Below are 27,666 nucleotides of genomic sequence, written 5' to 3'. Positions count from 1 at the left end.
ACCGAATAGTAAATATTTTAGACTTTATGGGCCATATGGTCTCTGTTGTGACTTTTCTCCTTTGTTGTTACTGTGAGAAAGCAGCCATAGACAGTGTAAAGGAGTGAAATCGGCTGTGTTCCAATGAAGTTTTGTGTATGACACTGAAATTTGAATTTCATTAACTTTCATTGTCATTTTTTTTAATGTAAAAGCTGTTCTTAGCTCTTTGATCTTCCTGTACATATTTCATCTCACAAACATGTTTATAGTGATTTTTATGTTTTCTTATAGTGGTATTACTGTTGCTTGACTGACTTTGTTGAAATAAAATACCATTTCTGTCAGTCCCATTATGAGTATTTAGAAAATCATCAGAAATTAAAATAATATCTAAGATTGTTGATTATAAGTATATGTATTTTTTCTTTGCCCTTTTTTTCCCCTTTTAAAACATAACTTTATGAATAGTGTCCCTAGTTTTATTTAAGGTAGAGCCTTTAGTTATGGGGTTTTTTATTTTGGGCTTTTCTTGGGATTTTTAAAAAATTTCTTTCTTATTTAACTTAAGGGGGAAATTGAGGGATAATTTATATACAGAAAAGGAAAGAAAATGCATGGATTCTGAATGTACAGTGTGATGGATATACATACCAGTATTTGCAGCACCCCAGAAGGCTCCCTCTGGAGAAGGCAATGGCACCCCACTCCAGTACTCTTGCCTGGAGAATCCCACGAATGGAGGGGCCTGTTAGGCTGTAGTCCATGGTGTCGCCAAGAGTTGGATACGACTGAGTGACTTCACTTTGACTTTTCACTTTCATGCATTGGAGAAGGAAATGGCAACCCACTCCAGTGTTCTTGCCTGGAGAATCCCGGGGACGGGGGAGCCTGGTGGGCTGCCGTCTATGGGTTCGCACAGAGTCGGACACGACTGAAGCGACTTAGCAGCAGCAGCAGCAGCAGAAGGCTCCCTCATGTTCTTTCGCAGTCGCTAACAAGAGATTGGTTTTGCCTGTTTTTGTATTTCATTTAAACAGAATCATACTGCATGTTCCCTTGCTCTTGGATGGAGCTTTTAGTTTTTATTTTTATGTATATAATACTTTTTGAAGGCTTACTGTAATTATGTGTCTCATAGAGTGAGGATAAACTTTTATGCAGTGGTTTGGAGATTTTATGTTTGACCCTGAAACTTTTTCAGAATTATGAAGAACTTTCATTTAAACACATATCCTGAAAAAGTTTTTACTAAGGTAATCTTTCTTCTGTTGTTGATATACTATACAAACATGTTTATTGGCATCAGTATTCTGTTTGTAAAGGAATATAGAATATCTGTAGTAATCATTTAAAGTAAGGAGGTTTATTTATCCCTTGAAAATTTAACAAAATCAGATTTTGCCCCTTGTTTTTAGGAATAAAAAATACGCATTGCAATGTTTGTTTACTTGTTTTTCTGAAATAGCATTTTGATAAGTTGAACCTGGATATATGTTGAACGTGTTTCAGTGTGAAACAGTACTGCAAATATTCAGGTAGAATTTGAGCAACCCTTCAAAGAGGAATGAGGAGTAAGCAAAGAGGAATGTTTTTGTCACTTTTCTCTTTCCCTTTGACCTAATTTCTTCAGAGAAATATTTTGTTCTTGTGTTCTCAGGCCAGATTTTCCGGTGACACAGCCTGAACTAGATTAGAGGCTTCCCTGCCCTTTAATCCTTGCCCTGTTTACTACCATCAGTAACAATTATAAACTGGTGCCTGGTCATAACATAAAGCCACTGTCTTTTCCATTGATGGGAATTGGTGATAATGAATTTTGACTTGTGTTAATCAAAAGTACTTGAAATAGCTTGGTCTTTTACTTTAGGGAAGCCTTATTAGGTGATTGATAAATGGAATACACAAGTGATCCCTTATCTACTTTAAAATTTGTGGCTAGAATTTGTCCAGAATGTATATTTTTTATTGTCTTTTTGTTTAAGAGCAGATATGTAAAAATTAAATTGGTTGAATTAATAATTAAATTTATTTTTAAAATGTGGAATTGTCTATTTTTTTTAAACTTCGATTATTTTGTGAAGATTGAGGTGTGCTTGCCAGTCAGTGCAGTTTTTTTTTAATATGTGGATAAGCAGTTATAATATTCCCAAAGGCAGAGATTCCCGTAGTTTTAAAAATCATTTTTCTTTCCTTTTTTACCTGTTTAGTTAGGTTACACAAACATAACACAAAAATATATTACTAGACCTACCAACATGTAACTAATTCCTGTGTATATTTTGCTCTGAATCTGTTAATAGTCTGTATAGGATTCTCTACCATGCTGCTTTCTGAGGTTCTTGGTTACCATTAGTGGAATTAGGCTTGGAGAAGATTAAGAATATGTGCCTGTATCCTAAAAGAGAGAAAAGAGGAAATCACTTTTGTTTTAAACACAAGATACCTATAGCTGATGCCTTGGAATTGAGAAACCCGTTTCATCTTCACTTTAACTGCCCTGCGCTGTTTCCAAAAGCTGTATGATTATATTTTGTTAGTTTCTTAGGTTTTTTTTTTTTTAATATTTATTTATTTGACTGTGTTGGGTCTTAGTTGCAGCATATGGGATCTGTGTTGCATCATATGGGATCTTGCATTGTTCATGGACTCTCCGGTTGTGGTGCATGGGCTTAGTTTCTCCATGACTGTGGGATTTTACTTCCCTGACCAGGGATTGAGCCTGTGTCCCCTGCATTGCAAGGCAGATTCTTAGCCCCTGGACCACGAGGGAAGTCCCAGTTTCTTAGTGGTTTTTAGGTCAAAGAAATAGGAATTAGTGGAATAAAGATAATAAGAAAGGTATAAAATAATTTTATATATTTACCAAGTCAAGGTCTTAGAAATGCTCACAGGTTTGAAAAGAACCTTAAGTATATATATATTTTACATTTTTTAGGGATTAAAATGGATTTTTGTCTTTCAACTTTTGTGTATTTGTAATTTTTTGTAGTAAAATGTTAATTTTATTACAGATTAATTTATTTGTACTTTACTTTTTTCCCACAGTTTATTCATTCTCATATTTGAATAAAATAATTACTTAATATAGTGGTAGTTTTTAAAATTAACTTGAGGGCAAATTCCCTGGTAATGGTTAGATGACACCTCGCTTTCACTGCCAAGGGTCCGGGTTCAGTCCTTTGGGGAACTAAGATCTCGGGAACTGTGCAGTGTACCCCAGCCCACCCCCAAAAGAAAAATCCAAAACTTTAGTGAATGGAGAAATTGAAAGAATCTCAATCAATCTTTTCTCTAGATAAAATCTGTCACACCTAGCTGAAATGAATAGAATGTAGTTTACTGAACTCATATTTATCATCTATTTTAAGTACAAATTAGGCTGGCTGTTGAGGCTAGTGGAGTGAACTACAAGATTTTCGTCAAGTACATAGGTTTCAATTTTCAACGAGTCTTTAAAGTTAAATAGTACTTGAATTATTTTTCTGTGTCCTTTTACAGCATCCACCCGCTTTGTGAAGTGTGAAAAATGTCATCATTTTTTTGTTGTGTTATCAGAAGCAGACTCAAAGAAAAGCATAATTAAAGAACCTGAATCAGCAGCAGAAGCTGTAAAATTGGCATTCCAACAGAAACCACCTCCTCCCCCCAAGAAGGTATAAGTCCTCGCTCAGTGTTATAAACATTTTATCTTGAAAACATTTCACTGCTTCCCCTCTCTCCAGTTTATATTGAATCTTAATACTAGTATCTAAACAAGTTTTGTAAGTTCTTTATAATATAGGCTGTGTCTGGCTGAATTGTTACTGATAGTTGATACTTGAAATTTAGGTATGGGGTCCACAGCTGTTTTCCCATATCATGATTACTGTGTTCATAGCAATGAAATACAGCTGATGATTATTAGTGTTAATACTAAGTTAATCTAAAATGATATCCTTAAAATAGAACAGCTGGGGATTTGTTTTTGTTTGGATCCCTAAATAACAGCAGCCTGCAGTTTTTCCCTCTTAAATTAATCTACTTTATTAGAGGTGAAACAGCCTCAGGCTAACAATAGAAGCAAGTATTTTTTCATGACCAATGTGCCAGGGCACTTCTGTGCAACACTGTGACTTTTGTGGTGTCAGCTCTTTCTTGAAGCCTCAGGTGGATTGTGATTTAGCCATGTGAGACACAGCAGAGTATACCACCAGCTTCACTGGGTGCTTGGCGTGTGCTTTCTGAGAAGGAGGAGCCCTGCTTCTGGGCTGTGTTATTATCTCTGGCCATCTCAGGTGGTGTTTGCACACTTGTTATTTCTCACCCTCTGCTTTTTTTGACTGTTTAGATACCAGTGCATTTGTTTCTGCAAATGTGCTAAATCGTGGGTGTAATTCATGAAGAATGATGATTTTTAAAAACCATAACAACATATATATGGTCAACCATTACAGAATTTGTTATGTAAAAATAAATAAAGTAATGGAAACTACAGGTGTTAAGCTTTACGTTCCTCACTAATTTGTATAGACTTCAGAATCTGAGTTGGAGTTCTAGAGAATAAAGTTCTAGAAAATAACTCTTTTCAGGAGTTGGTGAATATTAGCAATTAACTTCTGTTAACTAAAAGCTGAAAGAATTTACCCTAGGTGCTAAGCCATTGGAAATAACCAAATTTCATATAGAGCTTTAGTTTCTACCAAGAATAAGAGTTTTAGATTGCCATTTAGATAAATGCATAGCTTTAAAGTTAATATCTGAGAAAAAGCTAAATGTTTGTGAGTATTAAAGCACATTGATACAGGTGGTATAATGATTTTTGAGTATATAATGCCTATTTTATTCTTAAAAAATTTTAAAGAGATAGGAATACCACACCACCTTACCTGCCTCCTGAGAAATCTGTATGCAGATCAAGAAGCAACAGTTAGAACTGGACATGGAACAACAGACTGGTTCCAAATTGGGAAAGGAGCACATCACGGCTGAATATTGTCACCCTGCTTATTTAACTTATATGCAGAGTATATCATGTGAAATGCCAAGCTGGATGAAACAAAAGCTGGAATCAAGATTGTGGGAGAAATATCAATAACCTCAGATATGCAGATGATACTACCCTTACGGCAGAAAGCGAAGAAGAACTAAAGAGCCTCTTGATGAAAGTGAAAGAGGAGAGTGAAAAAGCTGGCTTAAAATACAACATTCAGAAAACTAAGATCATGGCATCTGGTCCCATCACTTCATAGCAAATAGATGGAGAAACAATGGAAACAGTGACAGACTTTATTTTCCTGGGCTCCAAAATCACTGCGAATGGTGACTGCAGCCATGAAATTGAAAGATGCTTGCTCCTTGCAAGAAAAGCTATGAGCAACCTAGACAGCATATTAAAAAGCAGAGAATTACTTTGCTGACAAAAGTCTGTCTAGTCAGAGCTGTGGTTTTTCCATTAGTCATGTATGGATGTGAGAGTTGGACTATAAAGAAAGCTGAGGACGGAAGAATTGATGCTTTTGAACTGTGGTGTTGGAGAAGACTCTTGAGAGTCCCTTGGACTGTAAGGAGATCCAACCAGTCCATCCTAAAGGAAATCAGTCCTGAATATTCATTGGAAGGACTGATGCTGAAGCTGAAGAACTGACTCATTGGAAAAGTCCCTGATGCTGGGAAAGATTTAGGGTAGGAGGAGAAGGGGACGACAGAGAATGAGATGATTAGATGGCATCACCCACTCAATGGACATGAGTTTGAGCAAGCTCCGGGAGCTGGTGACGGACAGGGAAACCTGGTGTGCTGTAGTCCATGGGGTTGCAAAGAGTTGGACATGACTGAGCGGCTGAACTGAACTGAATGCCTATTTTGAAAAAATTAGTTTTATAATGTAATCTTTGTGAAGAATATTATTCATATGATTGAAAGAGGTGTAAATTTTTTTAATTGATTTCATTAATGATAACAGCTTTAGACCCATGGTAGCAAGTATAGGTATTGTAATTGACTTTAATATTAAACTTTCAAAAATTAGGATCATTGGCATTGTTTATAGAACAGAAACTGGCATAGCACTGGAAAAGTATAGGAATACTTTGTTAAGCTAGAGAACAAATGAATGGTGTGTTGTATCTTTAAGATTTGGGGCCTCTGAAATTATTGCTGCATAATGTGTCATGCCCTTGGCATTTTGTTTTGAATGAGAGTCTTTGTTCAAATTTAAAACTGTAAGCAAGTGAGTTCAGCATGGTTAACTCCACACTTCCACTGCAGGGCACACAGGTTCCATCCGTGGTAGGCAAAGTTCTTTGTGCATGTGGTGCAGCCAAAAAGTGCTTGGTATTTAACTCTAACGTGTGTATATTGTGATGACTCACAGTAAATTGTTCATTTCTAACCATTTTTCAGATTTATAACTACCTCGACAAGTACGTTGTTGGCCAATCGTTTGCCAAGAAGGTGCTTTCAGTTGCTGTATACAATCATTACAAGAGAATATATAATAATATCCCAGCTAATCTGAGACAGCAGGCAGAAGTTGAGAAGCAGACATCATTAACACCTAGAGGTTAGTGTTTTGATAATTGACCAAAATAGAGATTACTGTGCTTAGAGGTAATCCTTATTTGCAACTCTTTGCTTTTGTCTTAAAATACTTTTAGTACAGTACGGCATTTTTCAAAATACAGTTTGCTTCCCGTTAGTGGTTCATGAAGTCATTCCAGTTCATTTCCAGCATTTAAAAAAGAGAGTTAATAAGTGTGAGTAGAAAATACCAGTCTGTTAACTTGTTAAGTATTATTTCTTAAAACTTTATTTTCAGGTATATGTGCTTAGGTTCTCGTGTACAAATTGAGACATCATTTTTGAGTTGTAGACTTCACCACAGGTAGTTCCTGTTCACTAGATCATTGCAGTGTTCTGTATACAACTCTTGAGTTCTTCTCTTTTGGGTTCAGGACACAGAATTTAATTTTCCTAAGTTAGAGATATATGGAAATGGTACCTCTTACAGAACATATTCAGCACTCTTTCCGTTTTGGCCTCCAATACACAGTGCAAGGTTCAGGGCAAATTTGTAAGTGATTCAAAGTATAATTCCTATTAATGATCGATTCTAATGACCAATATACTGTGTAATGTCAACTTATTATGGACAATGTATATGTTATATTAACAGAATGATTTTATTTAAAAAACTATGAATACAGTAAAATGTAAATAAGGGTTTCTTTTTTTTTGGCTAGGGAGCTGTAATTTTGGAGTTGTTCTACAGATATCTATTGTTTACATTCTTTTAGCTATGTTATAATTTTATGGAGTTTTGCTAAGTACTTTCAGCATTAAATTACTTTTAGTAGGCACTAATATATAATTTATTGCCTTAATGAAGACACTTGTTCACTGTTTGAACTTACTGCAAAATATTTACATAGTAGGATCAATTACTTTTTTAGAAAGTATAAATCATACTAACTGATGAAGGACCTGGAACCTTTATGACTTATAAGGTCCAAATATTGTTGTTTGGTCATGGAGCAAAATAATTTTTTCTGATTCCTTCAGTCAACAAATTAATAGTTAAACTCTTCTAGGTGCTGGAAAAGCAAATGGTTATATGGTCTTTATAATGAGGGATTTAAATTCTTATTGAAGACCTAAATTACTACATTTCTTTTCTTAAAATAGATAGCAACTTTGTATTTGATAAATGTGAATATTAGCAACTATACAGCCATCATTAAGCATGTTTGGGTTTGTTTTTTTTTTTAATACAGAAAAGAGGTAGCATATAAATTCTTTCATAATTTATAGAAAGCCGAAAAAACATTAATGAACATATTCTTTATATTTGGAAGAGGGCAAGAAGTGGAATACTCCTTGTTTGTTCCCCTAAATTAAGCAAATATATAATATTTTCATGTTGCCATTTTCATCCTCTTTCTTAGAGTTAGAAATAAGAAGACGGGAGGATGAGTACAGATTTACAAGTAAGTGACCTCTCTTCAGGTCCTCCTCTGTAATCATTCTTCCTTTGTAGATTTACCTCAGTGAAGTTTGTCAGCACTAGTTGTGATAGATATGTACTTGTTTGTGTATTACTAAGAAAGGCATCGTATAGTATCTAAACCTGTTTGTTATACATGGCATATATAACTTTGAAACAGTTTTATAGCTAATTTGTGTAGTTAATAGATGTTGGGTTGTTTTAGATACTTGATTTTATCTTTTGTGATATTTCTTATAAAGAAATAAGTATTATATGTAGTTTTCCTCTATAAATCTAGATCTGCATATTAACAGAAGTTGTATTTTTTAAAATTTGTACCTTGAATGTTGTATCCTTTTTTTTTTTTCCTTAAAAAAAAGAATAAAAGTTGATCTGCCTGTAAGTGACAGATTTTAAGGGAGGTGTATTATCTTTCAGCTGCTCTTTGCCAGAAGCTACATTATTTTTTGGTGTTTATGAAACTTAGTGTAGGCTTACAAATTATGCATAACCTCCAGCTCACTATTGAGAGCTCTAGACTGCCCCTAAAAGCATCAGGGGGTCTGATGGAGGGTATGGAATGACCTCATAAACCAATGATAGTGGCCATTCTGATGTCTTGCACTCATTTCTTTGGAGGTGAAGATAGCTGCTACACAAAGAAAGGGTGAAGGTTCCAAAGTTACCATAAGAAGATTCATGTTGTCACAAAAGACAAAAAATAATAGATAAACCAGTGTGAACATTTTTCACTTAAAAGTTTGATAAGTTTACATTTGCCTTTGAACCAAACAATATTATACATCTAATATTTGAACATCAGAATATTGTACTGTATATTCAGGATGAACCATGAGAACATAATGAGTTCAGCAACTCTGGCATAAAATGTATTACATGTAATAAAATATGCTGTCACTATATATTCATAATTTTGGGCAGATGGCTGGTGAAACTAGTATGAATTAGTAAAGTATCAGTGATTTAATACAAATGTTAACAAGTAATAGTATTTAAGGACGTAAGCAAAGTAATTTGTAATTACATATATTGATTGGCTTAGAAATTAATATTTTTAGAGCTTATGTAGAATTTACTTTCATGTATAATTTAGTCTTCTCCTAGGTGGGGTATTAGGTTCTAATGTTAGGACATTGGGCCAGAGTCATATATAATTAAAATATTCTTGGAAATTTCTTTGGAAATCAGATGTTAGAGATCAACATGTGTCTCTAACATTTTAAGACTGATGGTTTCTTCCCCTCATCATTGGAACATAAATTTTTCTGATGTTAAATACCAGGTGAACTAGTTGGCTTGCGTACGAGGGCTATGTTATACCCTATTGCTCCATACAACTAATTATTCTAGCCTGCTTACTCAATAGTCCTCATTGTAAAGGGCTGCTTAGGCAATAAGAGATGTGCACAGAGACTTAACTGAAAGAACAGAAGTGTTTTCTCCAGTTTACGCTGGGGCATATTTTCATAAATGTAATGACAAACATCATTTGTTCTGTACTATTTAAATGATTCCTCTTTTTTAAAAAACTTAAATCATAAAGTTGAATATATGTCATGTGATTCCACTGTAGGTAAAATGCTTCTTAAAATTTTGTTCAAGTTACCTAAATCATCTTTTCCCCACTGGGCAGACCTGTTCTTCAGCCAAGCACCTCCTTATACTGTCACAATTCCTAACTAGATTTTGCTGAAATAAAAAAGTTTTTCTTTTTGTTTTTGTTTGGTAGGGGACAGCTAGCTAACTGAAGACTGCCTTTTTTTTTAACCTAATGTGAATTGCAATGAGGCATATCATTGTGAATTATTCACTGACCATTAACTCTCAAATGGTACAGTTTAATTAAATTCAAATATTTACTTAATGCCTATTATTTTTGGTGAAGAGAATAACCCTTTACCAAAGGATGTGATGTAAAGATAGTTTGAAAATGACAGCCAGATGGAACAGGATTTAAGTAGTATGTTTGCTGAACATCTGTCTGTTGGTTTGCTTAAAATAATAAAGCATTGGAAAATACTGATATTCTTAGAAACAAGCTACAACTAAATCTAGAAAATATAGACATATGATATGAGCCCAGGTACCTTAAATGCTGAGAGCCAGGAGCAATGTGGATATTTACAAATCTAGCTAGTTCAAAAGAGTATTGGGATTCTTTCCTTCAGCTGAGAGGGTGAGAATAAGATTTTTTAAAAAAGGGATCCAGCTGATAAAGTCTTAGTTCACCAGCACTATAATTCCCATATAATTTTTGTATGTCTGCTAAAGGAAATGCAGTGATCCAATTGAGATCCTGTAAAATCAGAAATTCAGGTAGGGCCAGGGATAATGAGTCTTACCATGCTTCGTTTCTCTGGTAGACTCACAGCATCATTTTTAAGTGTGGGAGAGATTGTAGTGTAATTCCCTAAGGAAGCAGGCTCAGTAAAGCCAAGTGACTTGCTGTATTCCTGTGATAGAGCTGAGACTGGAACCCAAGCTTTCTATTCCTCAGTACAGTGTTTTACCCTTTCTCTACAGGACTGTTTCTTTGCATTTGTACAAATATATGTACATACACCTTTGTCTTTCAGAGTGCCTCCAAATCAATTGCATTTTGTTCTTAAACCTCCAGTTATGTGTTTAACATTGATAGAAAAGGTGTTAGCCATTTTATAGATTAGGGCACAGAAACACAAAGTGTGTATGATGATATACCTCAGGATCATATAGTTCCTCAGAGGCAAAGAAAGGACCAAATTTCTGAAGCTTTCTGACTCCTGACACTGTTCTTCTTCTGTTAAACTGCCTTCTTTTCAGTAAAAGGATATTCTTCATATAAGTTTATATAAATAAGGAAGGTAAAAAGAATACTTTCCTTTGCTTGAGGTTCTATGAATAATCATCATGTATTACATATTTGTCATTAGATAATTTGAGGCTTCCTTCCCTTTTAGGTAAGACAAAAAAATGTCAATATTATTTTTTTCTAAATAAGTAATTGGTTTTAGGTGTAAGGTTTTATTGGGCATTTTTTTCAAGTGAAAGCAAATGAAGCTCTAATACCTTTGGCATTTTTTCAGAGTTGCTTCAGATTGCTGGAATTAGTCCACATGGGAATGCTTTAGGAGCATCAGTGCAGCAACAGGTAAATCAACAAATACCTCAGGAAAAACGAGGAGGTGAAGTATTGGATTCTTCCCACGATGACATCAAACTTGAAAAGAGTAATATTTTGCTGCTTGGACCAACTGGGTCAGGTAAAAAACTTACTTAAAAATTTGCCACTCATTTAAGAAAATAGAATATAAATGACTCTGTAACCTGTGTCTTGTGACTGGGGGATTCTCACTCTTAAGAAGAAAACCTAACGCCCGTTGTTACTGTTTCTGTTTATAGGTAAAACTCTTTTGGCACAAACTCTAGCTAAATGCCTTGATGTCCCTTTTGCTATCTGTGACTGTACCACTTTGACTCAGGCTGGATATGTAGGTGAAGATATTGAATCTGTGATTGCCAAGCTGCTCCAAGATGCCAATTATAATGTAGAAAAAGCACAACAAGGTATGTTTCAGCAAGTTTGTCTGTCCTCAGATACAGTCTGTTGAGGAAGCAGTCTAATAGCAAGAGATAATATATTTTTTGTTTTGAGTCAAAGAGTCAAATTCAATAACTATATAAAAGTAGCTATGTTTAAGTTTTCTAGCATACTGACTAAGGGCCACAAAGTTTGCTTTGTCTTATTGTCATAAGTTGGCAATATTACTAGAGTGAAAACAGGCCAAATTATTTATTCTATTCTGTTCTAACTTTCCTCCAGATTCCTGATGCTGAAATGAGTTGGGGGAGGGGAAAAAGACAAGTGCAAGAGAGTGCAAGATGTATATAGCAACATATTAACTTATCTACCTAGGGAGTGTCCTAGATGCTACATTTCTCCTTTCCTTCTGTATCCTCTCTCCTTGTTTACACGAAGAGCTTGACAGCTTCTTGTCTAAATTCTTTTAGGATAAGAATATAGATGGAAAAAATAAGCTGAAGTTTAGCTAGTACCAGCCTTTTGCTTTCACCCTGTACCTCTATCTCTGCTTCTTAGAATAAAGAACCTGAAAACATTAGTGGGATAGCTAACTATAATAGTCATAGAGAATTGGTAATCTTACCCAAGTGTTATTTTTACCCAAATGATGTAAGAATAAATTATAAAATGTTTACACAAAATGATGTGTGGAAAAGTTGGCAGTATATTTTTATTATATTAAACTATTGCATATGTTGTGTTAAAGATTAAATACCTTGCTCTCTAGCTACCTAGCCTTTTAAAGCTTAGGTTGTCTTGTATATATCGTTTTCATATTATAAATAGAATCCTCCTTAAATTATAGGAATTGTCTTTCTGGATGAAGTAGATAAGATTGGCAGTGTGCCAGGCATTCATCAGTTACGGGATGTAGGTGGAGAAGGCGTTCAGCAAGTAAGCAGTTGAATATTTTGTTCAAGCCCACTAAAAGGAAGGGAATACATCAGCCTCCCAAATATTGTACGTTTGGTTTCACATTCAATTAGATTCTGTTTTATTTCTCCCACTCTGAACTCCCCAGACTATTTAGTTCAGATCCTAAGAGAAACCTGTTGGCGATTTTAAATACCTAAATTACCTTTGTTAGGAAATTAAAGATATTTTAAAGAAGTAAATGAAATTTAATTTTTGTTGGCGTATTCCACAAAGACCCAGTTAAACATTTGTAAAGGATGCTTGAAGAAAGTTCTAACTAGGCATAAATGAACTATGTACATGTATTTTATTCTTTTCACTTAGTTAGAAGATAAAATAATGCTCTATTCCTTGTAGAGTCATAATTAAAGTCATAATGATCTATTGATTAACCTGACTTTTTTGGTAACTAATTATGACATAAACTACAGGGTAAGGAAAATTGCTTTTGTTTTTTGACTAGGACATAGAGAGCTCCAATCACACATATAAAATGTGCTAGATAATGTTTTTTTTGTAAAGACATTTCGAAATACAACTGTTCTCAAAGTTTAACACTAAAAGTAGAGTAGAATTTTAGTATAAAGACAAGGCTTCAAGTATTTTCAAATTTTGAATGTTCCCATGTGGTTAAATAGCATTTTATAGAGTCCTAATTCTGTCTTTATGTTAGAATTATGTCTTTACCATCAGAAACAACCTCTGAAGTTGATTGTTTTCTAAATGCATCAGGAGTCCTATACTATTCCAAATAAATTTATGAATAATTAAATATGATAGTATGTTAGATTTTCATGTTAGTTTTAGGAATGTGGAGGTGTTCTTCAGTTATGTTCATTGACCATACCCACATATTATTTTCCCCATTGAATCCCATTATCTAAAGTATAATAATACACTTATAAGATGATGCCATAAATCATTTTTTCTTTATTTAGGGCTTATTAAAACTATTGGAAGGCACGATAGTCAATGTTCCAGAAAAGAATTCCCGTAAGCTACGTGGAGAAACAGTACAAGTGGATACAACAAACATTCTCTTTGTTGCATCTGGTGCTTTCAATGGTTTGGACAGAATCATCAGCAGGAGGAAAAATGAAAAGGTAAGTTTTTCTGAATGGTTACTAGGAGAGCATTTGAAGTTAGAGGATAGACCCTCAGTTTCTAATCTTGTATCTGCTTTCTGCCAGTTAGGTGTTCTTAGAGTATACCAGAAATATATTCCTAGTTATTTTTTAAATTTCAGAGTAGTGATTTGGAAGATTTCTAAATATCATCTTTATATCGGCATTTTTAAAGTGTGACTTGATGATTTTGATTTTATATTCATCTGAGTTTTTTTTATTATTTGAGGTAACTGCGAAATCAGTAAAATTTCTACTCATTTCTCTTTCCCAGTAAAGAGCTTGTTTCCATTGCCTCTGCCCATAGAGTCTTCATAGATCACTGCTGACAATCACAAGTGGAGGAAAGGAGTTTGGAGGTTGAGGGAGGGTTGTGATCTCACCTAGTTTATAGATATTTCTTAAACATTCTTATAAGCCTTGATTTTAGCGGGAATTTATTTTTTCATAGCCTCAAGGTTCATGCCCAGTACCTACTTATGATAAAACATAATATCAGCATAGTGGCAAGAACCCCCAAAACATGCCTATTTTCCATGCTTTTGTGTTTTACATAATCACAAATGATACCTTTTATATCGTATGTTTAGGTTTCTATAATACCTAAATGAATGTATCATATTTCACCTCTTTTGTATATTGCCTGCTCTGTCTTCTTGGCCTTACATGTTTAGTAGCAGTTTACTTGAGTTTTTTAGTTTGGTATTAGTAGCTACTAAAGTAGCAGTTTAGTAGTAGTAAAAAAAAAAAATAGCTCTGCTAATGGAACAGTTGCCTGTGGTCATTCCTTTGCATAGCCTAGATGAGAAACCTCTTGTAAGGCTACCAGCTGAGCCATGTAGTGCTGTTACTTCTCAGCATCAGACCTTATTCAGCATGGATAAGGTTAGATTTTTATTTTAAATATTAATCAATTTGTATTTTTCTTGCTTTTGAAATTCTGCACAAATTAGCCTAAAAAAATTAGAAGAAATTATTTCTTCATGTGTGCATGCACGTGTGTGGGTATGAAAGAGATGGGGGAGGGTGGGAGATAGAACTTTATATTCGAAATTCTGTAACCAAAAGCAAGGACCGTGTTCTTATATTTATTTATAATTTATACTTTCAAATAAAATTAAAACTAGAAACATGTAGAAAAGAACAGTTAAAAGTAACATTAGTAAAGAGATCAGAAATGGATAGAAGGTTTATATCAAGTCAGTGGAAATTAAGTCACTGTTTGTTTATCTTTGAACTTCTTAATGAAATTAGGGAGAAATCATGAGCTAGTTTTTATTCTCTGAAAGAGGAAGGGTATAATCTCTTCATGAAAGGCAAAGATTCTAAAAGATAGATTTTTATGAAAAGCAGACAGGGACATGAAAGTCTACAACAGTGATTTTATGAAGGATTAAACACTTCCATTTGGCTATTGTTTTTATCAAACCTCATTGAAAGCCAGGCTTATAGTATTAAATAATATACCTATATCCTGACCATATGAAACTGCTTGCAGTCCTAAGTTTTACTCCTATTGCCTTTGCTCATGTTTTCCCCTACCTCAGTTCAGTTGGCAGATATGTGTTCATTCTTTAAGATTCTGTTAAATGATGAGTCAATTCCTCTGTGAGGACTTTCTTGGTCACCTCCTACCCTCCCTCCCCAGATTGTGCCTCTTTTCTTCCTTTCCACTGCTGAGGTTTCCTGCACATGATGCTTTAATATCTTCATGTGTTCTCAGACTCAGAACGAACCGGAGGGGAAGATGGGGGTAAGGAATAGTTAGGGAGTTTGGGATGGACGTGTTCAGTTCAGTTGCTCAGTTGTGTCTGACTCTTTGTGACCCCATGGACTGAAGCATGCCAGACTTCCCTGTCCGTCATCAACTCCCGGAGCTTGCTCAAACTCATGTCCATCGAGTCAGTGATACCATCCAACCATGCCATCATCTGTCATCCCTGTCTCCTTTTGCCTTCAATCTTTCCCAGCATCAGGGTCTTTTCCAGTGAGTGAGTTCTTTGGATCAGGTGGCCAAAGTGTTAGAGTTTCAGCTTCAGCATCAGTCCTTCCAATGAATATTCAGGACTGATTTCCTTTAGGATTGACTGGTTTGATCTCCTTATATTCCAAGGGACTCTCAAGAGTCTTCTCCAACACCACAGTTCAAAAGCATCAATTCTTTAGCGCTCAGCTTTCTGTATAGTCCAACTCTCACATCCATACATGACTACTGGAAAAACCATAGCTTTGACTAGATGGACCTTTGTCGGCAAAGTAGTCTTTGCTTTTTAATGTGCTGTCTAGGTGGCTCATAGCTTTTCTTCCAAGGAGCAAGTGTCTTTTAATGTCATGGCTGCAGTCACCATCTGCAGTGATTTAGAGACCAAGAAAAATAAAGTCTCTCACTGTTTGCATTGTTTCTCCATCTATTTGCCATGAAGTGATGGCACTGGTTGCCATGATCTTTGTTTTTGGATTGTTGAGTTTTAAGCTAGCTTTTTCACTCTCCTCTTTCACTTTCATCAAGAGGCTCTTTAGTTCTTCACTTTCTGCCATAAGGGTGGTGTCAATCTGCGGGTCATCTGGATGGACATGTACACACTGCTATGTTTAAAATGGATAACCAACAAGACCCTACTATACAGCACACACAACTCTGCTCAGTGTTATGTGCCAGCCTGGATGTGAGGGGAGCTTGGGGGAGAATGGATAGATGTATATGTATGGCCGACTCCCTTTGCTGTTGCCCTTAAACTATCACAACATTGAAAATTGGCTATACCCCAATACAAAATAAATTTTTTTTAATATATATTTTTATGTGTTCTCATTATAAATAAACACCTTTAAGTTAGGATAAGGACTGTCTTCAGGTTTATTTCCCCAGTGTTTTATAATAATGCTTTATAATATATATAAACCTTACATATGGACATCACCAAATGGTCAATACCAAAATCAGATTGATTACATTCTTTGTTACTGAAGATGGAGAAACTGTATACAGTTAGCAAAAACAAGACTTGGAGCTGACTGTGGCTCAGATTATTAGCTTCTCTGCAAAATTCAAGCTTAACCTAAAGAAAGAGGGGAAAACCAATAGGCCAGTCAGGTACAACTTAAATCTCCTATGAATAACAGTGGAGGTGACGCATAGATTCAAGGGATTAGATCTAGTAAACTAGAGTGGCTGCGGAACTAGGGACAGAGCTTGGTGATACTGTTCAGGAGACAGTAAACAAAACCATCCCAAAGAAAAAGAAAGCTAAGTGGTTGTCTAAGGAGGCTTTACAAATAGATGAAGAAAGAAGAGATGCAAAAAGCAAGGGAGAAAGGGAAAGGTACATCAAACTAAATGCAGAGTTCCAGAAAATACCAAGGAGAGACAAGAGGCCTTCTTCAAGGAACAATGCAAAGAAATAGAGGAAAAATAGCTGAAGGGGAAAGACTAGAGATAAGAAAATTTAAGAAATTTAAGAAAATTGGAAATATCAAAGGAACATTTCATCCAAAGATAGGCACAATAAAGGATAGAAACAGGTAAAGATGTAATAGAAGCAGAAGAGTTCAAGAAGAGATGGAAAGAATACACAGAAGAACTGTACAAAAAAGATCTTAATGACCCGGATAACCATGATGGTGTTGCTGTGGTCACTCACTCAGAGCCAGATATCCTGGAGTGTATAGTCAAGTGGGCCTTACAAAGCACTGCTGCCAACAAAGCTAGTGGAGGTGATGAAATTCCAGCAGAGCTATTTAAAATCCTAAAAGATGGTACTCTCAAAGTTCTGCACTCAATATGTCAGCACATTTGGAAAACTCATCAGTGGCCACAGGACTGGAAAAGGTCCATCCTCATCCCAGTTCCCAAGAAAGGTAGTACTAAAGAGTGTTAAACCACCAGACAGTTGCACGCATCTCCCATGCTAGTAAGGTCATGCTCAAAATCCTGCATGCTGGGCTTCAGCATTATGTGAACTGAGAGCATATTTAGATCTTCAAGCTGGATTTAGAAAAGGCAGAGAAACCAGAGGTCAAATTGCCAACATTCACTGGATCATAAAAGCAAGGGAATTCCAGAAAAGCATTTACCTCTGTTTCATTGACTGCGCTAAAGCCTTTGACTGTGTGGATCATAAAAACTGGAAAACTCTTGAAGAGATGGGTATACCGAACCATCTTACCTGCCTTCTCAGAAACCTGTATGCAACAGTTAGAACCTTGTATGGAACAACTGACTGGCTCAGGATTGAGAAAGGAGTATGACAATGCTGTTTATTGTCACCCTGTTTATTTAACTTACACGAAGAGCATATCATGCGAAATGCCGGGCTGGATGAGTTAATAAGCTGGAATCAAGATATTAATAACCTCAGATATGTTGGATGATACTACTCTAATGGCAGAAAGTGAAGAGGAACTAAAGAGGAACTAAAGAACCTCTTGATGTGAGTGAAGGAGGAAAGTGAAAAAGCTGGCTTAAAACTCAGTATTAAAAAAACTAAGATCATGGTATCCGGTCTCATCACTTCATGGCAAATAGATGTGGAAACAGGGGAGACAAAGTTTATTTTCTCGGGCTCCAAAATCACTGCGAATGGTGACTGTAGCCATGAAATTAAAGGATGCTTGCTCCTTGGAAGAAAAGCTTGACCAACCTAGACAGCATATTAAAAAGCAGAAACATCACTTTGCCAACAAGTTCTGTGTAGTCAAAGCTATGATTTTTTCAGTAGTCATGTACCGATGTTGGAGTTGGGCCATAAAGAAGGCTGAGTGCCAATGAATTGATGCCTTCAAATTATGGTGCTGGAGAAGACTCTTGAGAGTCCTTTGGACTGTAAGGAGATCAAGCCAGTCAATCCTAAAGGAAATCAACCCTGAATATTTGTTGGAAGGACTGATGCTGAAGCTGAAGCTCCAGTATTTGGGCCACCTGATGCGAACAGCAGACTCATTGGAAAAGACCCTGACATTGGGAAAGGTGGAAGGTAGAAGGAGAAAAGAGCGACAGAGGATAAGATGAATCACTGACTCAGTGGACATGAACTTGGGCAAATTCCAGGAGATGGTGAAGGACAGGGAAGCCTGGCATGCTGTAGTCCACGGGGTTGTAAAGAGTTGGCCATGACGTGGCGCCTGAACAATGGCACGCCTGCAGGGCAGAAGTGGAGACACAAACGCTGAGGACAGGCGTATGGACACTGCTGCAGCGGGAGGAAGGAGGGGGTGGGCTGTATGCAGAGGGTGACACGCACACATACATTACCACTGGAAAATAGACGGCCAGTAGGAATTTGCTGTGCGATTCAGGGGCTCGTACTAGGGCTCGGTAAAAATCTGGTGGTGTGGGGAGGGAGGTGGGAGGGATGTTCAAGTGGGAGGGGACATGGGTAAACCTATGACTGAGTCATGTTGATGTTTGGTAGAAACCAACAGAATCCTGTATAGCAATTATCCTTCAATTAAAAATAATTTTTTTAAAAAAGGAAAGGTACATCCTAAAGAAAATTTTTTAATGTTTATATTATTGAATGCAAAGCATTTTGCTTTCTGAGAGAGTCACTATCCACATACACAGAATATTTAGAATTAATTAACTTAGACTTTTCTCATATATCATGTACTTCTCTTGTACTTTTGACGAAAGTTGTATGACATATCAAAACCAAACTGTGAAAGTTACCTGGAGTATAGTTCTTTATACTGAGTAAAGCAAGGTCCATACATTGTAGATACACAAGCTTTTGCAACAAGGTTACCATTTTTGTTTGATGTCATCCTTACATGCTCTTTTATAAAATCTAACTCATACAGTGTTCTAACTCATCGTATAATCTGATAGTATGCAACCTCAAATTATGATTTTAATAGAATGCTTAGCAATGACTTAAGACACTTGTGGATAATTTGCTTGTAAGGCTGCTTGTTCCATAGGCCCTACTCCTGTTAGTATTACAGAACTGACTTTGGTTACAAAATAATTACTATCTCTACTTTCTTGCACATTTTGGAAGTTATACTAGTCTAGAGGTCTGGGAAGTGTCCTGCAATATCGTAATCTGAGTTCTAAGGGACTTCCCTTCACAGTTCTTACCTATTTTTACTAGAATTCATTCTTCTGAGTTGGTTGGGTTCTCAGTTCTGAAGGCAGATAGACCTGTTTGAATCCTGGTTGTTAACCACTAGAAGAAATGAGCGCTTGGTCAAGATACTTAACCTCTTTAAGCCTTTTTTATTCATTGTAAAATATAAATGATAATACTTTCTTCTGTTGCAGAGATCATGTGAGAAATGCATGCAGAATGCTGAACACAATGCAGCTTCATTCTGTTATTTGTAATACCTGTGTTTTCTTTGGCAGTATCTTGGATTTGGAACACCATCTAATCTGGGAAAAGGTAGAAGGGCTGCAGCTGCTGCTGACCTTGCCAATCGAAGTGGAGAATCAAATACTCACCAAGACATTGAAGAAAAAGATCGTTTATTACGTCATGTGGAAGCCAGAGATCTCATTGAGTTTGGCATGATTCCTGAGTTTGTGGGACGGTTGCCTGTGGTAGTTCCTTTGCATAGCCTAGATGAGAAAACACTTGTACAAATACTAACCGAGCCACGTAATGCTGTTATTCCTCAGTACCAAGCCTTATTCAGCATGGATAAGGTTAGATCTTTATTTTTTATACTTACTTACGTGTATTTTTTGCTATGGAAAATCTGCTTATGTTAGCCTAACAAATTAAAAAGCAGTACTTCTCATCTGGAATACCAGTCTGTGTGTGTGCACGTCTGTACTCAGTTGGTCAGTCGTATCTGACTCTTTGCCACACCGTGGACTGTAGCCTGCCAGGCTCCTCTGTCCATGGAATTTTCCAGGCAAGAATAATGGAGTGGGTTGCCATTTCCTCTTCCAGGGGATCTTCGAGGCCTAAGGATTGAGCCTGTGTCTCCTGCATTGGCAGGCAGACTCTGTTGGCAGGAACAGTCCAGCCTATTACTCACTAAATATGGATCTAGGAATCAGGGAAGGCACGCTGTATTGTGTTAGACACTTAGGAGTTGGCTTAATTTTTTTTCTTAATTAAAGTCAGCATTGTAGCTTGAAGCCTAAGGATAGATATTGAGAGAAATTATGCTAGCAGCCTACGGCTAACCCCTCAAGCTAGGCACACAGAATTGTCTTTTCAGTCTTGATATTCTAAATCCTTTCATTATGACATACTAGGTATATTTTTTCCTAAAGTTAGCTCTCACATCTACTTCTCTGCAGTCAGACACTTGGAGCCATATATCCAATCAGATAGCAAATGTTTGGGTTTTATGAACTTAGTGTCACAAAACATTAGTCTCCATCTCTCCATTGCCACTCTTTCTACCTCAAGTCAGTCTCCTTTATCATTCTTCACCTTGACCCATGCATTTGCTTCCTAATTGGGTTTCCCTACCTAAAGTTTGTCTCTGACCACCACTGCCAAAATATCATCTCCCACTTTACATCCAGAATGGATCTTTTTAAAATTATTGAACATAGGTTTCAACCAATAGATATTAAGTGCTTAATAAATATTTATTGAATGAATAAACCCAAAGCTAATTATTTTACTCCCCTCCTTAAAATGCTTCAGTGGTCCCCTAGCCTTATTTAGATGTCCCCACTTTTATTGTTCTCTTAGCACCATGTGCAAACACTGCTGTAAATGCTATTTTGCTAATTTGTCACCATCCAATATGCTTCAGTTTCTTGAGGGTAAAGGTGGTGTCTGGGTCATCATTCAGTTTCTAATATTTAAACACATCTGGCTTCAATAAATGTTGAATAAAGTCCTAGAAAATCCATGTTAATTTAGAAAACCTCTTCAGGAACTAAGGACAAACTTTGATTCATGCTGTTAACTGTCTCATAAGCTAATTCATAGAAACAAGTGCTTTTTGAAAGCAAGATTCTAAAGCCTCATGAGAGATAATTACCTTGTATAAGTTTTACATTTTCTGGAGGTAGAAATTAATAACCAAAAGTGTTTTAGTACCAAGATCTTATTTTTTAGGGGGAGGTATATTAAATTCTCAGTAATTTTTTGTATTTGTGGTAATTTAGAGAGACTTGTCCTAAAATTGTACCTTTGTTCTATGGGATGAGAGGGTTAGTAACACTTTTTAAAATGAGTATTTTTTCAGAAGCTTAAGTTACAATCTGAAAATACTTGAGTCTGAAAGGAGATAGGATCAGTCAAGACACAAGATTCTGTGTTTTTAAGTATTAGTGAATCAGTGTACTTAACTCTATGGAACATTTCTTTACCTGTAAAGTCAGGGCATTCACCTCTTGTTATAAAAAGACCAATAATGGTGATAGGCAGTAATAGGTAATAGATCAAATACTGCATGATTTTATTGGGAAAATGTCATCATCAAATATTATCTGAATTATTTCTTTTGAATGTATTTGTAGTGTGAACTGAATGTTACTGAAGATGCTTTAAAAGCTATAGCCAGATTAGCACTAGAACGAAAAACAGGTGCACGAGGCCTCCGGTCCATTATGGTGAGTTGGCATAAATTTACAAAAACTAGATTATTTCTTGGTCTGAATTTTAATAATATTAAACCTCCCTGTTTTTCCTTTGGAAATACATCCAGAAATTTGGTCTAATATTTTTTGTGATTTTTTTTCTTGTATATTTTGGCCACACTGTGCAGCATGCAGAATCTTTGTTTCCCAACCAGTGTTTGAACCCTTCCAGTGGAAGCACTGGACTGCCAGGGAAGTCCCTTTTCTTCTTTCTAAAATGGAACTTCAAGGTGTTTGCAACAAAGGACATACACTTAATGTGATTAATGAAATAGAGGAAATCAGGATCATGGGAAGGAGGTTTTTAGAAAACCCTACACAGACCTTTTGACTAAGCTCCAGAGTGGCTCCTCAGAACCATTGAAATTCTCATTGTTGTTTTATGTTTGAAATTAAATTGTAGATATTATAGCATTTTATTTCTAAATTATTCAGTATAGTATGAACTCACTATTTTAATTTTGTTACAAGTCCTGGAGACCCAGCCTACTTTTCAGCCACCCTCTTTCTTAAAGGTCTTTCCCTTCCCTGGTGTGGCTGTACAGTGGGTTACTGTTTCCCTACATGCTGCAAAAGCAAGCACGTGGTCTGTTCTCTGAGGATTTCACTGCTAAGTATTACTTCTCTCATCTAAGTAGGACTTTTTGAACAGAACTACACATCTGTCACAATTTGCGATAATACTTTAATAAAGATGTCAACTTCAGGTGCTGTGACAGATTTATAAACATGTAAACTAGAAGAAGGCTGCAGTCCATGGGGTCTCTAAGAGTTGGACACGACTGAGCGACTTCACTTTCACTTTTCACTTTCATGCATTGGAGAAGGAAATGGCAACCCACTCCAGTGTTCTTGCCTGGAGAATCCCAGGGACGGGGAAGCCTGGTGGGATGCCATCTGTGGGGTCGCACAGAGTCAGACACGACTGAAGTGACTTAGCAGCAGCAGCAGCAAACTAGAAGAAAAAGTAATATAGTTGACATTTTTAGAAAATTTGATGTATTCAACCAGTATTTTCCTTAAGATGGAACATAATTCAGCTGCTGCTGCTGCTAAGTCGCTTCAGTCATGTCTGACTCTGTGTGACTCCATAGATGGCAGCCCACCAGGCTCCCCCATCCCTGGGATTCTCCAGGCAAGAACACTGGAGTGGGTTGCTATTTCCTTCTCTAATGCATGAAAGTGAAAAGTGAAAGTGAAGTCACTCAGTCGTGTCTGACTCTTAGCGACCCCATAGACTGCAGCCCACCAGGCTCCTTTGTCCATGGGATTTTCCAGGCAAGAGTACTGGAGTGGGGTGCCATTGTCTTCTCCAATCCAGCTGCTACGCATAGGTAAAACTAGTTTTCTTTAGTAAATTACTTTAGATCCACTGCAGCAGTTGAGACAAAAGCATAATTGAAGTCATAGCTTGGTATAGATGATTTAAGATTAAGTCATTTTAAAATTAAGGACTACCAGTTGACCTCCTTTGGTGATAAAGTATGTCAGAAATCTTCTTGAGTAACATCTGATCACATGCAAAGTGAAAGTACAATCTTTGTAGGTGCAAAAGGTGACCTAAGTAGGCAGAACTGCAGAAGAAGCTTTCCCTTATAGAATGACTTCTGTCCAAATTTAGTTAGAAGTTGTTTTAATATGAAGAATATGAAAGCTTTTACATTGACTTTTCAAAATTCAGTTCTTGATGCATCATAGGGACTCCATAATATTTCTTGAGTTGATGAATTTGATTGATAACCTATAGAATACAAGTATTTTGTATGTAACCTCAGTTTTCCATGTAATTCATTACTTTTTTACTCTTTAGGAAAAGCTGTTACTAGAACCAATGTTCGAAGTCCCTAATTCTGATATTGTATGCGTGGAGGTTGACAAAGAAGTAGTAGAAGGAAAGAAGGAACCAGGATACATCCGGTAAAGTGTATTGTCAAACTAAAACAGGTCTAAAACTTAAGATCATTCTTTATTGCTATGGTTTATTGGTCTGTCATACAGTTGTGTGAAAATCTTTATATTCATAAAGGAATCAGTTATCAAATATTCTGTAGAAAAATTTTCTAATTTTGGTTTATAAAATGATATTTTGAGTCTTCTTGGAAATTGATCTTCAAAACTAGCCTCCACTTTTTTCTCCTAAGAGAAGTATCAAAAAAGACATAAAGTAATCTAAATGAAAAGATTTAAATAAACTTTGCTTCTAATTCTATAATTTATTTATTACTTGTTTCATGTCTTTCATAAGACCAAAACTTGGCTGACATAATTTTCCTCTTAGTTGTATCTTATCACTTGACAAATTTGACATATCTTTGATTGCTTGTATTTAACTATTCTAGGGGTCAGTGAACTGTCCAGTACAGGGCTATTTTTAACACTTGGGGCCGTACAGTTTGTATTGTAGCTACTCTACCCTTACAGCATGATAGTTCAGTCCATAAATGAATGATCCATGTCTGTGTTCAAATAAATATTTACAGAAACAAATGACAGACTTTATTTGGCCGGCAGGCTGTCATTTACTGACCCCAGTCTATTCAATAAATATTTATTAAGCAGTGCTTGACATGAATGTTACCTACACAAAAAATAGGCTTTTGTCACAGGTATGTTACATTTTATGCTTCTAAGGTAACTTATGAGGCAGTTGATTGGTTTTGAACAACCTTTACTTATTCAAAGAGGTATAATCTCTCATTTTGTTTACTATTAGTATACAAAAGAATTGTGGTCTAATCATAATTTTGGCTAATTTGATTCATATTGGTTTGATCAGAAGCTTTCAACTTCTTTCCATTGACATACTAAATGTCAAGTATTTTAGTTAAAATAATAGATTCTACTTCTTTTGCTGGAGAAAAGGCCTTCACTGTTGAAGCCTGGTTGTTGATTTGTTTCAGTTAAAAAAAATTGGGAAATTTCTTATAGTTTTTGGTTGTGTGCTCGAAATGTTTCTCATATTTTACCATTAAGCAATCTTTAGAGCAATATTAGAAGTGCTCTTAATATTTTCTTTCTTTGTGCAGCTTTTCTAGCTAGGTGGATTAATTTATTATTTATTTTTTGAGAAGTTGTATTTACCCCTAATTCTTACTAAAAACATAAAAACACTGATGACTTTTCATTATAGGGCTCCAACCAAAGAATCCTCGGAAGAGGAGTATGACTCTGGAGTTGAAGAAGAAGGATGGCCTCGTCAAGCAGATGCTGCAAACAGCTAAACTGTCAGACTTCCGTTGTGTATATAAAGGTGTCCTTCTTTTGTTTAGGATCATAACTGTCTCTGCAGTCTGACATTAAAAGCATTGGATCTATCTTGGATATCATATACATGGTCAGAAGCTTTTAGGATAAAAATCAGATCATGTATATTATGTAACATCACATTGATTTATACAGACTGACATTACATGGACTTTAATGACACAATGTTCCGAGAGAATATGTACATTATTTTGTTTCGGTTTTTAAAAAATATACTTAAAAAAAAAATCTTAGGAGTTCTTTTAAGCAATGCAGGTGTTGCAATAACTGTGGATTTTACAATAATGTTACTCTACAAATGGGAAAATAAATTCTTTAAAATTGAAGTTGGGATTCCATTCTTTAGCTTGACTTTGTCTACTCATGTTTGTTTCCTGAAAAATGTTAGAATTTTATCCATCTTAAAAATTGGAACGGAAGTTTCCAAGTAGTTAAAGATTTCATGGAAAAAGTACCCTGAAGAGCCATACTTTGATGATTTGTTTAGCTGTGTTCTTAGTCTTATCCACTGATGCACGACACTGACTTCCCGTTGGTACTATTAAGAAAAGACCATTCTCCTGCTAACTTGTCTGATTTATTTGCCGTCTTTGATCCATTTTAGTACCATGAGTGAGCAGATGAAATTAAAAGTCTGCCTTAAATCTTTAGAGAAAGACTACATCTAATTCTAAAAGTCGCATGCAGCATCAGTCATAACAGCCATATGCTGAACTAAATAAAATATCCTAATATTGTACACTTACCTAAAATACTAGTTTTTTGTTTTCTGGTGCTGAATATTTGTCTAATTCTTTGGCTTCATGGAACATTAAAGAAAATCTATGCTTTACTATCAGCAAAAGTGAATGTGTTCATACTAAAATATAAGTTATTAATTTTCATTATGTAGAAACAGTGGGGGAGGTTTGGGGGGCTTAATGAAAATTATTTCATTTGATGCCATAATATTAAAATACTTGGATACCTTTAAAATTTTTTTCTTTCCCTTTATATTGATACAAGTTTCTATATTCTTCCTTCACTTCAGCCTTATTGGAAATTGTTTAAATCAGAGTACCTTTAAACCTTTGTTTTCAATTTTTGGTTTATAAATGCTTGAGTTTTCCTTTTAACTACATCCTACCCCTTTTCTTAGGGAAAGAACCTTAAACTATTAGCAAATTCTAAATCTTGTTGATGGAGTTGGGTTTTCTGTGATGTAATAAGAGATACCTATTTATGGCTGGGGTAGGACCAGAAATGCACTTCTGCAAAGTGTTTAAGCCTGGTTGCAATAGTATGGAACAGAAACTGGTATCCTTGGTCTCCCTAGTAATGGTTAACGTTCTTCTCAGGAAGGGTTTCATATCATAACTGTTTATTATCTTTTTCTTACAGGCTCATCATTTTCCTTTTTGTAGAGTGAAAATTGGAGTAGCTATTAAATGTATTGAAGTTAGTCCTCCAGAAATGGACTGGGAGACGTTTTAGTCATAACAACTTACATTTGGTTTTGAAAGTTGTTAACAAAGCATATTGATGTTTTTAAATTAAACACAACTACGATTTGTATCTTGAAACTTGTTTTGGCATTTGAATAAAACAAAAGGATTAAATGAAAGCCCTTGTTGTGGTGTGTCCATAATGCAGTGCCATTTTAAGAAGGACACAGGTATCACGAGCTGGTTTATTCTAGAGACTGGTTAACCCTTCGTACTTTGGTATTCCTTTAATACTCCTAGTTGTGGATTCTACCAACAAAAAGTCTGTTTATGTTAAACATTGATTAATGTTTACCATTAAACGTGATCCTGCATGGGCCCCACACTAGTAGTACATGCCAAGTTTTCAAAGAAGCTTAGTCTATTAGGGAAAGCAAATGCAAATGTCAGTGTATTATAATAATGGAAGTGAGGTAGGTACCAGCTGGGAATATACTATACAGTAATCTCAGACATACTTATTGCCTATTTCTCAACTCCTAAAGCTCCCTGGTTTCACATTTCAGAGATTTTAATTTTGATATTCCTTTCTGGAAAATCTGGAAAAACAAGTAGGAATTTGCCAGAAAGGAATCATGAAAATTAAAGTCTCAGAAATGTGAAACAACCAGGGAGCTTTAGGAGTTGAGAAATAGCCAACATGTATGACTACATGTTACTCCTCTGAGATGACTGTTTGATTTATTCTCTCCCCTCTCCATCTTTCTTGGCCTTTCATTGAAGAACCATCACAAGATGGAACTCATCTTCCCACCATCAAATCTATAAATCTATCTGCTTTAACACCCAACCTTTCTCTC

The 27,666-nt window shown here is 35.8% G+C and overlaps 1 protein-coding gene across 2 annotated transcripts in view; it reads left to right on the top strand.

Annotated features, from left to right (window-relative positions):
* CLPX (caseinolytic mitochondrial matrix peptidase chaperone subunit X) overlaps positions 1–26,985 on the top strand; it is a 36,935-nt gene extending 9,950 nt beyond the window's left edge. Inside the window, exons 4-14 of one of the 2 annotated variants that reach the window (XM_070796900.1) lie at positions 3,481–3,635; positions 6,364–6,523; positions 7,905–7,946; positions 11,032–11,208; positions 11,348–11,512; positions 12,334–12,422; positions 13,382–13,546; positions 19,914–20,213; positions 21,999–22,091; positions 23,929–24,035; positions 25,249–26,985. In XM_070796900.1, the coding sequence (XP_070653001.1) occupies positions 3,481–3,635; positions 6,364–6,523; positions 7,905–7,946; positions 11,032–11,208; positions 11,348–11,512; positions 12,334–12,422; positions 13,382–13,546; positions 19,914–20,213; positions 21,999–22,091; positions 23,929–24,035; positions 25,249–25,339 (1,544 nt within the window). In that variant the 3' untranslated portion in view covers positions 25,340–26,985. The remainder of the gene's footprint in view (positions 1–3,480; positions 3,636–6,363; positions 6,524–7,904; positions 7,947–11,031; positions 11,209–11,347; positions 11,513–12,333; positions 12,423–13,381; positions 13,547–19,913; positions 20,214–21,998; positions 22,092–23,928; positions 24,036–25,248) is intronic. The other variant, XM_070796901.1, reaches the window with a different exon arrangement.
* The last annotated feature ends 681 nt before the right edge of the window (positions 26,986–27,666 follow it).

This window comes from Bos indicus, chromosome 10 (assembly GCF_029378745.1).
Source record: "Bos indicus isolate NIAB-ARS_2022 breed Sahiwal x Tharparkar chromosome 10, NIAB-ARS_B.indTharparkar_mat_pri_1.0, whole genome shotgun sequence".
NCBI lineage: Eukaryota > Metazoa > Chordata > Mammalia > Artiodactyla > Bovidae > Bos > Bos indicus.
The sequence above is the reverse complement of the archived record's forward strand: the minus strand, read 5'-3'. Positions and strand labels throughout refer to the sequence as shown.